The 15803-nt window shown below is 47.2% G+C and overlaps 1 protein-coding gene across 5 annotated transcripts in view; it reads left to right on the top strand.

Annotated features, from left to right (window-relative positions):
* The window catches only part of ccdc33 (coiled-coil domain containing 33), a 62892-nt gene that overhangs the window by 2122 nt on the left and 44967 nt on the right, over window positions 1-15803 (top strand). For all 5 annotated transcript variants that reach the window (XM_078430055.1, XM_078430053.1, XM_078430052.1 and 2 more), the window contains exons 2-3: window positions 1400-1587; window positions 4049-4106. In XM_078430055.1, the coding sequence (XP_078286181.1) occupies window positions 1400-1587; window positions 4049-4106 (246 nt within the window). The remainder of the gene's footprint in view (window positions 1-1399; window positions 1588-4048; window positions 4107-15803) is intronic.

The following is a 15803-nucleotide window of genomic DNA, read 5'->3' as shown; positions in this document are numbered from 1 at the left end:
TTTACACTTGTACCAAGCCAATTAACCTACACGTCTTTGGAGCGTGGGAGGAAGCCGAAGATCTCGGAGAAAACATGATTGAGAATGATCAGCCATGATCACATTGAATGGCGGTGCTGGCTCGAAGGGCCGAATGGCCTCCTCCTGCACCTATTGTCTATTGTCTATTGTCTATAAAACCCACACAGGTCACGGGGAGAACGTACAAACTCCGTACAGGCAGCACCCGTAGTCGGGATGGAACCCGGGTCTCCGGCGCTGTGAGGCAGCAACTCTACCGCTGCGCCACCGTGCCGCCTTTAGTTGTTGGTGGTGATTCCGAAATACAGGATCGATCAGCATGTGGAGAGGCAAGGGCTGGTTTGGGATAGTCAGCAGAAAGATCATTATTCTTTTGAAGTGGAATGTCGAGGGCAGAGTGTTTTACGGACTTTAACTACGCCTTTGACAAAGGTTGGGATGGTAGGTCGGTTCGTAAAGTTAGATCGCATGGGTCAAGTGTGAGTTAGCCATAGAGTGATACAGCGTGGAAACAGGCCCTTCGACCCAACTTGCCCACATCAACCAACAAGCCCCATCTACACTCTTTCAAGAGAGAGAGCTAGATTCAGCTCTTAAGGCTAATGGAATCAAGGGATATGGGGAAAAAGCAGGAACGGGGTACTGATTTTGGATGATCAGCCATGATCATATTGAATGACGGTGCTGGCTTGAAGGGCCGAATGGCCTACTCCTGCACCTATTTTTCTAAGTGACACTAGTCCCACCGGCCTGCATTTGGTCCATAGCCCTCTGTAAGGAGACTAAAGGGGTTTTATAACAATCGAGTCATTTGATGACCACTAATGACTCTGGGGCTGTAGAGAGCATCCTGTCCGGCAACATTACAGCCTGGTTTGGGAACAGCTCTGCCCAGGACAGGATAGCCCTGCAGAGAGTAGTGCGTTCGGCTGAACGCACCATGGGAACTACACTCGTCCCCCTGCAGGACCTATACATCAGGAGGTGCAGATCCAGAGCCAGCAAGATCATGAGGGACCCCTACCACCCCAGCAACGGACTGTTCCAGATGCTACGATCAGGCAAACGCCTCCGCTGTCACACTGTGAAAACGGAGAGGATGAGACGGAGTTTCTTCCCACAGGCCATCAGGACTGTCAACTTTTATAATTCCAGAGACTAAATTTTTGTCTACACTATAGTAACTTATTAACTTTATTTATATGCTGTAACTGTAATTCTTTTTTGTGCACAATCCGCAGGCATTGCCACTTTCATTTCACTGCACATCGTGTATGTGTATGTGACAAATAAACTTGACTTGACTTGACTTGACCTCTTTACTTTACAGAGGCAAATGGTTCATGTTGTCTGACCAGCGTTCCCAATTCTTTTCCAGCTTCTGAAGGAGAGAGTTAATCTTCCGCCTTATGATGCACTGGCACAGGTGCTTCCAGAGTATGATTACCTCTTCCATGCTACCAGTCCAAAGGAAAATCCGAAGATGGGAAAGAGAGGCCGCCGGTCGCCATTCACAGCTCCTGAACCACTTCAGACCCAAGATCCTATTTTGCTCTCTCCAAAAAGGTGGGATTTTGCTCGACGCATCTCCAGTGTGTGCGGATCCATGGCAGCATGGCGGTGCAGCAGGTAGAGCTGCTGCCTCGCGGGCGCCATAGACCCGGGTTCCATCCTGACGATGGGTGCTGTCTATGTGGAGTTTGCATGTTCTCCCTGTGACCGCGTGGGTTTCCTCCGGGTGCTCCGGTTTCTTCCAACATCCCAAAGACGTGCGGGTGCGTAAGTTTTAGTTTTAGTTTTAGTTTTAGTTTTAGTTTTAGTTTTAGTTTTCGTTTTCGTTTTCGTTTTCGTTTTCGTTTTCGTTTTCGTTTTCGTTTTCGTTTTCGTTTTCGTTTTAGTTTCAGTTTTAGTTTTAGTTTTAGTTTTAGTTTTAGTTTTAGTTTTAGTTTTAGAGATACAGCGCGGAAACAGGCCCTTTCGGCCCACTGGGTTCACGTTGACCAGCGATCCCCGCACATTAACACCATCCTACACCCACTAGGGACATTTATCAAGCCAATTAACCTACAAACCTGTACGTCTTTGGAGTGTTATTTGACCACTGTAATAATAAAAGTTCCATCTTTATAGTCTCACAAAATGCCGGAGTAACTCAGCGGGCCAGGTAGCATCTCAGGAGAGAAGGAATGGGTGACGTTTCGGGTCGAGACCCTTCTTCAGACCGAGTCTGAAGAAGGGTCTCGAACCGAAACGTCACCCATTCCTTCTCTCCTGAGATGCTGCCTGACCTGCTGAGTTACTCCAGCATTTTGTGAATAAGTACCTTCGATTTGTACCAGCACCTGCAGTTATTTTCTTACATTGATTTAAACCAAAGATAGACACAAAAAGCTGGAGTCCACTCAGCGTGGAACAGGTCATTCGGCCCACTGAGCCTGCACTGTCCATCGATCACCCCATACACTAGCGCTATCCTACACACTAGTCACAGTCCCACATTGAAAATATAATTTACATGTTCAAGTCCGGTGTGGGACTTCTGCCACACTGGCAAGAATGCTCAGACACAGTTAGAACTAAGAGTGTTCTATAAGCTCCATTTGGGGATATATTTTCATATCAGATTACCGTGTCTGACTACAGTTGTAGCTGGATTAGTGTACGTACACTGCAGGCATTCCTTCTCTCCTGAGATGCTGCCTGGCACGCTGAGTTACTCCAGCATTTTGTGATAACTTCGATTTGTACCAGCATCTGCAGACATTTTCCTACACCATCTTTATAGTCTGATCACCTACGAGGTTTGATGAAGAATCTTCCAATGTATTTTCTCATATCTTGGCCACAGTGGGAGCTGCCTTTGTCTGTATAATGCAGGCTCCTGGTCTTATTATTTTCATTCTACCATGCTTTTTCCCATTCCTCTCACTGAGTTCCTTCCTCCTGGCGGTGGCATCTGCTACATCTGTCCTCGGTGATGTTGCCATTCGAAGAAGGGATTGCTGCCGTCTTGACTTGGATGACGGGATTAAAAGTACCATTAGCAAATTTGCAGATGATACAAAGCTGGATGGCAGTGTGAACTGTGAGGAAGATGCTATGAGGTTGCAGGGTGACTTGGACAGGTTGTGTGAGTGGGCGGATGCATGGCAGATGCAGTTTAATGTGGATAAGTGTGAGGTTATCCTCTTTGGTGGTAAGAATAGGAAGGCAGATTATTATCTGAATGGTGTCAAGTTAGGAAAAGGGGACGTACAACGAGATCTGGGTGTCCTAATGCATCAGTCACTGAAAGGAAGCATGCAGGTACAGCAGGCAGTGAAGAAAGCCAATGGAATGTTGGCCTTCATAACAAGAGGAGTTGAGTATAGGAGCAAAGAGGTCCTTCTGCAGTTGTACAGGAGACCGGACCTGGAGTACTGTGTGCGGTTTTGGTCTCCAAATTTGAGGAAGGATATTCTTGCTATTGAGGGCGTGCAGCGTAGGTTTACTAGGTTGATTCCCGGAATGGCGGGACTGTCGTATGTTGAAAGACTGGATCGACTAGGCATGTATACACTGGAATTTAGAAGGATAAGAGGGGATCTTATCGAAACGTATAAGATTATTAAGGGGTTGGACATGTTAGAGGCAGGAAACATGTTCCCAATGTTGAGGGAATCCAGAACCAGGGGCCACAGTTTAAGAATAAGGGGTAGGACATTTAGAACTGAGATGAGGAAAAACTTTTTCAGTCAGAGAGTTGTAAATCTGTGGAATTCTCTGCGTCAGAAGGCAGTGGAGGCCAATTCTCTGAGAGAATTGCATTCAAGAGAGAGCTAGATAGAGCTTTTAAAGATAGCGGAGTCAGGGGGTATGGGGAGAAAGCAGGAACGGGGTACTGATTGAGAATGATCAGCCATGATCACATTGAATGGCGGTGCTGGCTCGAAGGGCCAAATGGCCTCCTCCTGCACCTACTGTCTATTGTCTCTTGTCTATTGACTCAACGCAGTTCCGAGGTTTGAATCTCCCTCTTGTTCTGCAGGGAGGTCGCGACAGAGGACAACGTTGGAAACCAGGAAGTCATTCACCACGAAGGTCAGGTGAGTGTGTGCATGGCAGATACTGAGACTTTGGCCACATCGCCGTAGGAACGATACCATTGAGCTGGAGAGCGTGCAGATAAACGTTCACAAGATACTTCCAGTGGAGGCCAACTCACTGGATGGATTTAAAAGGGAGTTAGATAGAGCTCTAGGGGCTAGCGGAATCAAGGGATATGGGGAGAAGGCAGGCACGGGTTCCTGATTGTGGTTGATCAGCCATGATCACAATGAATGGCGGTGCTGGCTCGAAGGGCCAAATGGCCTCCTCCTGTCGTTCAAACAACTATTCAGCACCCTGACAACAACTCCACCCCACTGGCCAGCTATCTCTAGTTGTACATGTGCTCCTTCAACTCTCAACTTATCCATCAGGCCCAGAGCTATTTTGCTTTGCAAATGGCACATTTTCCAGGGACAACACACTATTAAATGAGTTAGATAGAGCTCTAGGGGCTAGTGGATTTCAAGGGATTTGGGGAGAAGGCAGGCACAGGTTACTGATTGTGGATGATCAGCCATGATCACAATGAATGGCGGTGCTGGCTTGAAGTGCCAAATGGCCTCCTCCTGCACCTATTTTCTATGTTTCTATGTTTCTATGTTTCCTGCACCTATTTTCTATGTTTCTATGTTTCCTGCACCTATTTTCTATGTTTCTATGTTACTCAAGGGACTCAGTTATAGGGAGAGGTTGGATGGGGCTAACATTTTATTCCATGAAATGTAACATGCTGAGGGATGGTTTTATGGAGGAACTGCAGATGCGGAGAGAGTTTGATCTAGCTCTTAGGGCTAACGGAATCAAGGGATATGGGGAGAAAGCAGGAACGGGGTACTGATTCTGGATGATCAGCCATGATCATATTGAATGGCGGTACAGGCTCGAAGGGCCGAATGGCCTACTCCTGCGCCCATTTTCTATGTTTCTATGCTGGTTGACACCGAAGATAGACACAAAATACTGCATTCTGAAGAAGGGTCTCAACCCGAAACGTCACCCATTCCTTCTCTCCAGAGATGCTGCCTGTCCCGCTGAGTTAATCCACCATTTTGTGTCTATCTTCGATGATTTTATGGAGGTGTATAAAATCAAGAGGGGCATAGATAGGGTGAATACAGATACCTTTCACAAGGTTGGTGATTCAAGAATTAAAGGGCATAGATTTAAGGTGAGAGGGTGGCACGGTGGCACAGCGGTAAAGCTGCTGCCTCACAGCGTCAGAGACCCGTGTTCGATCCTGACTACGGGTGCTGTCTGTACGGAGTTTGTAAATTCTCCCTGTGACCTGCGTGGGTTTTCTCCGGGTGCTTCCTCCCACACTCCAAAGACCAAAGGTTAATTGGCTTCTGTGAATTGTCGCTAGGGTGTCGGATAGAACCAGTGTACAGGGTGATCACTGGTCAGCATGGACTCGGTGGGCCGAAGGGCCTGTTTCTACACTGTATCCCTATACTAAAAACCAAAACTAATGGAGAAAAGATTTACAGGAACCTCATGGGAAACATTTTTCACACAGACTGTTAGACAATAGACAATAGACAATAGGTGCAGGAGTAGGCCATTCGGCCCTTTGAGCCAGCGCCGCCATTCAATGTGATCATGGCTGATCACTCTCAATCAGTACCCCGTTCCAACCTTCTCCCCATACCCCCTGACTCCGCTATCCTTAGGAGCTCTATCTAGCTCTCTCTTGAATGCATTCAGAGAATTGGCCTCCACTGCCTTCTGAGGCAGAGAATTCCACAGATTCACAACTCTCTGACTGAAAAAGTTTTTCCTCATCTCCATTCTAAATGGCCTACCCCTTATTCTTAAACTGTGGCCCCTGGTTCTGGACTCCCCCAACATTGGGAACATGTTTCCTGCCTCTAACGTGTCTTAATAATCTTATATGTTTCGATAAGATCCCCTCTCATCCGTCTAAATTCCAGTGTGTACAAGCCTAGCCGCTCCAGTCTTTCAACATATGACAGTCCCGCCATTCCGGGAATTAACCTAGTAAACCTACGCTGCACGCCGTCAATAGCAAGAATACCCTTCCTCAAATTTCGAGGCCAAAACAGTACTCCAGGTGCGGTCTCACTAGGGCCCTATACAACTGCAGAAGGACCTCTTTGTTCCTATACTCAACTTCTCTTGTTATGAAGGCCAACATTCCATTGGCTTTCTTCACTGGAACGATTTGCCAGAGAAAGTGGTTTAGGTAGGTATAATATTAACAATGAATGGATAGGGAAGGTTTAGAGGGATATGTGCTAAACACGAGCAAATGGGACCAGCAAAGATGGGCATGTTGGTCGTTGTGGATGAGTTGGGCTGTTCTCTTAGCCTGTGACTTTATGATTTCAAATGTATTAAGAAACAATTTCTCTGTGGATTGAGATTGTTCATCCTTTGCAGTCATACTCTTGGTATAAATGGACGTGGAGAGGATGTTTCCACAAGTGGGAGAGTCTAGGACTAGAGGTCATAGCCTCAGAATTAAAGGACGTTCTTTTCGGAAGGAGAGGAGGAGGAATTTCATTAGTCAGAGGGTGGTGAATCTGTGGAATTCTTTGCCACAGAAGGCTGTGGAGGCCAAGTCAGTGGATATTTTTAAGGCAGAAATAGATAGATTCTTAATTAGTGTGGGTGGCAGAGGTTATGGGGTGAAGGCCCATAATCCTAAATTATAAATCATAAATCCTAAAATGTATGGACCTGGTAGACTTTAATACTCTACAAATAATGGTTAGAGCACAAGAAAGAACACTTCCTGACTGTGTCCAAGGTTTGTTTTCAGTGAGGGAGAGCACATATCTGCTCAGGAGAAATTATATGTTTGAAAAAAGAGGGTAAGGACAAATGTGAAAAATAGATGTGTGACTGTTAAAGGGGTCAATTTATGGAATAGTTGCAACGATGAATGAAAAGAATGAAAAATGTGTGTAAATTCAAGAAAATGTTCAAAAATATTATATTTGAAAGATACAAAATATGTGATCAGCTTTGAGAAATAACTGACATGGCAGAAATGATGGTTCTTGACTATATTTGTGTTTCTTTCTATGTTTTGTTTATCTGCTTCTGACTTATGATGTTGCGTATTTTTTAGTTATATTTTGTTAAGTATTAAGGGTAGGTACAATAAGCTTCGGCTTCTGCCTACACCTTTTTTTCAATAGACAATAGACAATAGACAATAGGTGCAGGAGGAGGCCATTCGGCCCTTCGAGCCAGCACCACCATTCAATAGACAATAGACAATAGGTACAGGAGGAGGCCATTCGGCCCTTCGAGCCGGCACCGCCATTCAATGTGATCATGGCTGATCATTCTCAATCAGTACCCCGTTCCTGCCTTCTCCCCATACCCCCTGACTCCGCTATCCTTAAGAGCTCTATCCAGCTCTCTCTTGAATGCATTGAATTCCGGTCAGAAAATATCATGTGTGATTATATTGTTTTATTTTTGATTCATTGATTTCGTACTATTTAACTTTCACAACTGTATGGTCAATCTGTTCTATTGTATTGGCCGGAAAATAAATAAATAGACAAATAAATAAATAAAAAAGCAGAAGAATGGGGTTAGGAGGGAAAGATGGATCAGCCATGATTGAATGGCAGAGTAGACTTGATGGGCCGAATGGCCTAATTCTGCTCCTATCACTTATGATACTCATGTGGACAATAATAGACAATAGACAATAGGTGCAGGAGGAGGCCATTCGGCCCTTCGAGCCAGCACCGCCATTCAATGTGATCATGGCTGATCATTCTCAATCAGTACCCCGTTCCTGCCTTCTCCCCATACCCCCTGACTCCGCTATCCTTAAGAGCTCTATCCAGCTCTCTCTTGAATGCATTCAGAGAATTGGCCTCCACTGCCTTCTGAGGCAGAGAATTCCACAGATTCACAACTCTCTGACCGAAAACGTTTTTCCTCATCTCTGTTCTAAATGGCCTACCCCTTATTCTTAAACTGTGGCCCCTTGTTCTGGACTCCCCCAGCATTGGGAACATGTTTCCTGCCTCTAACGTGTCCAACCCCTTAATAATCTTATACGTTTCGATAAGATCTCCTCTCATCCTTCTAAATTCCAGTGTATACTCAATATAACTGCAAATGGGAAATGCTGGAAAGACTCAAAGAGCAAGCACTCAGACATTGGGCGGCACGGTAGCGCAGCGGTAGAGTTGCTGCTTTACAGCGAATGTAGCGCCGGAGACTCAGGTTCGATCCTGACTATGGGTGCTGCACTGTAAGGAGTTTGTACGTTCTCCCCGTGACCTGCGTGGGTTTTCTCTGAGATCTTCGGTTTCCTCCCACACTCCAAAGACGTACAGGTATGTAGGTTAATTGGCTGGGTAAATGTAAAAATTGTCCCTAGTGGGTGTAGGATAGTGTTAATGTACGGGGATCACTGGGCGGCACGGACTTGGTGGGCCGAAAAGACCTGTTTCCGGCTGTATATATATGATATGATATGATATGATATCTTTCTGTGCAGAGATATCCTGCACTGTTATAATGAGGCACAACGTTAGCTTGTGTCTCAGCCTGATGCAGTCTCCAACACTAACGAACAAAACAGAGACAAAAGGAACTGCAGGCACTGATTTACAATAAAAAGCCACAAAGTGCTGGAGTAACTCACTGGGTCAGTCTCACTGGAGAACATGGATCGGTGATGTTTTGGGTCGGGACCCCTCTTTACACTAGAGGAGGATACTAACACAAACCGTCACCTATCCATGTTCTCCAGAGATGCTGCCTGACCCCACTGAGTCACCTCGGCACTTTGTGTATCTTTTAAAAAAAATTAATAAACAAAAGTTATGAAGTGAACAAAAACCTTTCAGAACGTTCTTACTATTCCTGCGAGTTTGCTCCCAGTAGTGACCAGAAGATTAATCCGTAATCGGTACAGACTCCCGTACAATTCTGGAGTGAGAACAGGTCGGCACGGTGGCGCAGCTGTAGAGTTGCTGCCTTACAACGCTTTCAGCGTCAGAGACAAGGGTTCGATCCCGACTAAGGGTGCTTGTCTGCACGGAGTTTGTACGTTCTTCCCGTGACCTGCGTGGGTTTTCGTCCGAGATCTTCGGTTTCCTCCCGCACTCCAGAGACGTACAGGTTTGTTTGTGGGTTAATTGGCTTGGTATAAGTGTAACATTGTCCCAAGGATATGTAGGATAGTGTTAGTGTGCTGGGATCGCTGGTCGGTGCGGACTCGGTGGGCCGAAAGGCCTTTTTCCCTGCTCTAGTATCTCTAAACTAAACAGCCCGACTGTGACCCATTAAAACCTCCACCTGATACAGCAGGCAGCTCCAGGCAGTTTACACAGTGAGGGAAAGACACACTCTCTCTGCAAATGTTGAACCTTTGCCCACTGCGTACTCCCAGAGTAAATGAGGTACAAGATTTATCTCCTTTCTGTCCAAGAGAATTGCCTTAATTAGTTCAATTCATTAATTTTATTGTAAACTTAATTTGATTGCCAACCATGTGAATTAATAGCTGAATATGCACTTAGGGGATTGTTTAATAGAGCACTCTGCTCATTTAACCCTCTTAGAGAGGTTAGCGAACGGCATAAAAAGCTGAAGATAACATATGGGATATTAAGCAAAATTGATGGGATATTCCATTCACCTATAATTTGATCGATTAGTTGTATTTATACAATCTCGTATATATATTTATTTGTTGTATATTGTACAACTATCAGAAAGAGGTTGCTCAGGACATCATTTTAGTTTAGTTTAAGAGATACAGCGCGGAAACGGGCCCTTCTGCCCACCGTGTCCGCACCGACCAACGATCCCCGCACATTAACATTATCCTACACACACACAAGGGACAATTTACATTTATACCGAGCCAATTAACCTACAAACCTGTACGTCTTTGGAGTGTGGGAGGAAACCGAAGATCTCGGTGAAAACCCACGTGGTCACGGGGAGAACATGCAAACTCCGCGCAGACAGCGCCTGTAGTCAGGATCGAACCCGGGACTCTGGCCCTGATAGCGTTGTAAGACAGCAACTCTACCGATGCGTCACTGTGCCGCCCTAAGTTGTAGTTGTAGACCGCACCTGGAGTACTGTGTGCAGTTGTACAGGGCCCTAGTGAGACCGCACCTGGAGTACTGTGTGCAGTTTTGGTCTGCAAATTTGAGGAAGGATATTCTTGCTATTGAGGGCGTGCAGCGTAGGTTTACTAGGTTAATTCCCGGAATGGCGGGACTGTCGTATGTTGAAAGACTGGAGCGACTAGGCTTGTATACACTGGAATTTAGAAGGATGAGAGGAGATCTTATCGAAACGTATAAGATTATTAAGGGGTTGGACACGTTAGAGGCAGGAAACATGTTCCCAATGTTGGGGAAGTCCACAACAAGGGGCCACAGTTTAAGAATAAGGGGTAGGCCATTTAGAACTGAGACTAGGAAAAACTTTTTCAGTCAGAGAGTTGTGAATCTGTGGAATTCTCTGCCTCAAGTCATCCTTCTAAATTCCAGTGTATACAAGCCTAGTCACTCCAGTCTTTCAACATATGACAGTCCCGCCATTCCGGGAATTAACCTTGTGAACCTACGCTGCACGCCCTCAATAGCAATAGTTTAGAGATACAGCGCAGAAACAGGCCCTTTCGGCCCACCTGGGTCCGCGCCGACCAGCGATCCCCGCACACTAACACTACCCTATACCCACTAGGGACAATATTTTTTTTAACATTTACCAAACCAATTAACCTACAAACCTGCACGTCTTTGGAGTGTGGGAGGAAACCGAAGATCTCAGAGAAAACCCACGCAGGTCACGGGGAGAACGTACAAACTCCGTACAGACAGCACCCGCAGTCGGGATCGAACCCGGGTCTCCAGCGCTGTAAGGCAGCAACTCTACTGCTGCGCCACCGTGACGCCCGTGTGTAGGAGTAACTCGGTGGGCCAGGCATCATCTCTGGACAACAGGTCTAGGAGACCTTAGACTCTCGACATACAACACCAAAACTGCCACCCTTGGCCCACTGAGTCCGCGCCCACCTACACTAGCCCTGCACACTAGCACTCTCCGAGACACCTATGCACTTATCCTGCACTTATCCTACACTAGCCCTCACACTAGCACTCTCCTACACACCTGTGCGCTATCCACATTTACAATTTTTTTTTACCGAAACCAATTACCCTACAAACCTGCACGTCTTTGGTGTGCGGGAGGAAACCGGAGCGCCCGGAGAAAACCCACGTGGTCACAGGGAGAACATCCAAACTCCATACAGACAGCACCCGTGGTCAGGATCGAACCTGGGTCCCTGGTGCAGTAAGGCAGCAACTCCACTGCTGTGCCACTGTGCCGCCCGACTGAAGATGGGTCCCGACCCGAAACGTCATCATTCCATGTTCTCCAGGGGTGCTGAGTTACTCCAGCACTTTGTGCCATTTTCTGTAAACCAGCACCTGCAGTTCCTTGTGTGCATCCGAACTACGGCGAAGGCTTTGCGAGATTGTAAGATTGTAAAGAGCTCAAAAGCTTTCAAATCGCAGGGGAGTAGTGTCAATGCAAATCCTTCCTCCAATGTATACAACCTGCAGGATGTACCCCCTAGAGATGCTTAGACTTTGCTTCAACAGTTCAGTGCTGTAGTTCTACATAAGCACCTGTCAGTTGTACAGGCAGAGAGAGACCTTGATGTGGCAGTGATGGTGTGATAATATCTTGTACCTCATTCCCTGCTCTGATGTCTGTGTTCTCAGCGATTCGCCAGCATTGTGGAAGGGAGCAGTTTTATGACAAGCTGACAGCTTTATTTTATTACTAGACCAAGTGGACCCGTTGGGCCCAAACCTCTCCTGTATTGGTGCAGCACCCTCTCCTCCCCTCCTCCCTTCAATCCCACCCTCCCTCCTCCCCTCCCCCTCCCTCCCACCCTCCCTCCTCCCCTCCCCTCTCCCTCCCTAGGAGATAGATTTAAACTTTAGAATGTGAATAACTTTAAAAATATAACACCGATTTCAATGAAACTTCTTCCTAGCACCAAAGGGACGACGGTGAGTAAGTTGGGCCTAAAATTGTCGCGCTATCATGTACTGTTTTGGCTGTAGTTCAGGAACAAACAAACAAACAAATAAACAAACAAACGAGAGTTTTAGTACATAGATTCCAGCCTCACTGAAACCATTTCCAAGTATCTCGACTCCATCCTTATCCCCCTCTCATCCTTCTAAACTCCAGTGAATACAAGCCCAGTCCTTCCAATCTTTCCTCATACGGCCGGGACTGTCGTATGACGAAAGATTGGAAAGACTGGGCTTGTATTCACTGGAGTTCAGAAGGATGAGAGGGGATCTAATAGAGACGTATAAAATTATGAAAGGACCGGACAAGCTAGATGCAGGAAAAATGTTCCCAGTGTTGGGGGAGTCCAGAACCAGGGGCCACACACAGTCTAAGAATAAAGGGGAGGCCATTTAAAACTGAGGTGAGAAAAAACTTTTTCACCCAGAGAGTTGTGAGTTTGTGGAATTCTCTGCCACAGAAGGCAGTGGAGGCCAATTCACTGGATGAATTTAAAAGAGAGTTAGATAGAGCTCTAGGGGCTAGTGGAATCAAGAGATATGGGGAGAAGGCAGGCACGGGGTACTGATTGTGGATGATTAGCCATGATCATGGTGAATGGCGGTGCTGACTCGATGGGCCAAATGGCCTCCTTCTGCACCTATTTTTCTCTGTTAATGCCTCCTGAACTACGTCCAAGACACCTCACATCCCTTCGTCTCTTCAATGACTTCCGCTTTCCGGTCTACCACGCCCTCATCTTTACTATTTTTTACTATCTTCGGTGTAAACCAGCACCTGCAGTTCCGTCCGACACTGTTTATTTTAACGCTAGCTCCTTTGGACACATAACGCACACCCCTTCCAGTTGCATTGACACATTGACTTCTCCAACTTTAGATAGTTCCTCTGTCCCTCTCTTCCCCTTCCCAGATCTCCCACTGTCTTCCTGTCTCCACCTATATCCTTCCTTTGTCCCGCCCCCCTGACATCAGTCTGAAGAAGGGTCTCGACCCGAAACGTCACCCATTCCTTCTCTCCTGAGATGCTGCCTGACCCGCTGAGTTACTCCAGCATTTTGTAAATAAAAACCCCTTCCAGTTGCATCAGTGATTTCCCTGGCCTCAAGATTGTCTCCCAACACAAAGGACACAGAGTGCTGGAGTAACTCAGCGGGCCAGGCAGCATCTCTGGAATGGATCGATAGGTAACGTTTCGGGTCAGGGCACACTAGCCTCTGTCTACATTGGCCTTCTTTGCAAATGACGAGAGGATGAAGTGGTCTATGGATCTGGTGAGTGAAGTTCATTACCTTCAGGAGAGAGCTGGGCCTGCTTCTGAACTTGTGGGGGGGTGTGGGGGGGGGGGAGGGAGGGGGAGTTGACGGAAACATTCACACACAATGTCACACATGGTGCGGCTCGGTGGTGCTGCTGTCTGCATGGAATTTGTGCGTTCTCCCCGTGACCGCGTGGGTTTTCTCCGGGCGCTCCGGTTTCGTCCCACACTCCAAAGACGTTCAGTTGTGTAGGTTAATTGGCTTTGGTTAAAAAAAAAAGTAATTGTTCCTGGTGTTTAGGACAGTGCCAGTGTCTGGGGATCGCAGGTCGGCGCGGACTCGGTGGGGCGAAGGGGCCTGTTTCTGTAAACTAGCCTAAGGCCCGCCTCGGTCATGGCTGACCATGGGTGATGCATCCTGGGTGTTGGCTGCTTGCTCCAAACCTCGGCTAGAGCAGCGTTGATGTGTGGTGGGATGCAAGCCTGGGCGATGTCAATAGACAATAGACAATAGACAATAGACAATAGGTGCAGGAGGAGGCCTTCGAGCTAGCACCGCCATTCAATGTGATCATGGCTGATCATTCTCAATCAGTACCCCGTTCCTGCCTTCTCCCCATACCCCCTGACTCCGCTATCATTAAGAGCTCTATCTAGCTCTCTCTTGAATGCATTCAGAGAATTGGCCTCCACTGCCTTCCGAGGCAAAGAATTCCACAGATTCACAACTCTCTGACTGAAAAAGTTTTTCCTCATCTCAGTTCTAAATGGCCTACCCCTTATTCTTAAACTGTGGCTCCTTGTTCTGGACTCCCCCAACATTGGGAACATGTTTCCTGCCTCTAACGTGTCCAACCCCTTAATAATCTTATACGTTTCGATAAGATCTCCTCTCATCCTTCTAAATTCCAGTGTATACAAGCCTTGTCGCTGCATGGCAACAGCCTGTCATATGAAGGACAGGCTGTTGCCCATGCAGCACGTCCCCCCTCTCCACGTCGCTGATCGACCCAAAGGAACAGCAGGGCCATTGCAGTTTGGCACCAGCGTCTTCGCAGGAGCTGCCAGAACCAGGTTGTGGACAACGACCAACTGCCTCAGGGACTCCGACTCCGGATTTTCTTGAGGTTTACTCCTGGAGCCTTTCCCATGACTGGATATGGCCACAAGGCAGTGGAGGTTTTAGATCGGAGTTTCCCCTCTCCTGGATGGACTGCCTTCCCAGGCTGACGAGCCTCATCTGCCCGAGACCCGTGGGGGTGGGAGCGTCTATCTTCCCGTCTGTAGTACCCGCCCACTGCGGCCTTCATCCATCCACCTTCCCAGCCGTTGTGACGCTCCACTAAAGTTAGCCGTCATCCTCCGCCTGTTCCACCGTTGAGGTCTTGGTTGGATCGCTCTTTGTCAGGGACCTCCCCCTCGACTTTACCGCCACGGGTGACCCTACCAGGAGCGTGGCTCCAGACGGCATCGCTCTCAGGATCTCAGGACCACACGAGCTTCTCCACCACGACAAGGTGACAATCCACGGAGAAGTTCCCTAAATGAAACGAAACACAATGAGCTGCCTGAATCAGCGATGCATGGCCTGACAGGTTTAACCAATATTCACGTCACTGACTCACCTCAATCGTTCACATGGCCTTCTTCTGTGCTGTGATATTTAGGGAAAAGGGGCTGTCGCAACAAAACAACTTCAGCTTTGAAGTGACAGTGAACCTCGTAAGCCAGTTTGTGGATTGATCTCCGAGGAAAAGATGGGAATTCCCGGAGAGTTAAGGGCTTGTCCCAGTTATGTGATTTTTAAGGCGACTGTCAAAGTCGTAGCAGATCGCCGAAATTTTCTTTTACCCTACGTCAATGACCATGACAATGACCACGACAATGACCACAACAATGACCACGACAATGACCACGACAATGACCACGACAATGACCGCGACAATGACCACGTCAATGATCACGACAATGACCGCGACAATGACCACGACAATGACCACGACAATGACCACGACAATGCCAAGTCAGGTCGATACATGTTACTTTCTTTGTGAAACTAGCACCTGGCTAAGAGATTACACCGTCTTCGCAAACATCGCGAAATTCCCACGCTTACCTGACCGTCAAACTCCAATCTACCTGTCAAATGTCCTGCCGGTAAATAAATTGGTTAAACAAAACTATCTTCTGGCATTTTCAAATGCCTTTTCTTAATTTAATATTACGTGCTTCTAAATGCATCTGCGACAACCTAGCAAACCTGGGGACAGCGCGCGACAGACAGCGCCCGCAATAAGCTACGATACCTGGCGACAAGCCAGCTGTCACAGAGACATTTCTACACAGAATTGTTTTCAGCGACACGC

Source organism: Rhinoraja longicauda, chromosome 38, assembly GCF_053455715.1.
Source record: "Rhinoraja longicauda isolate Sanriku21f chromosome 38, sRhiLon1.1, whole genome shotgun sequence".
Taxonomy (NCBI): domain Eukaryota; kingdom Metazoa; phylum Chordata; class Chondrichthyes; order Rajiformes; family Arhynchobatidae; genus Rhinoraja; species Rhinoraja longicauda.
This window is presented reverse-complemented; position numbering and strand designations above follow the sequence as displayed.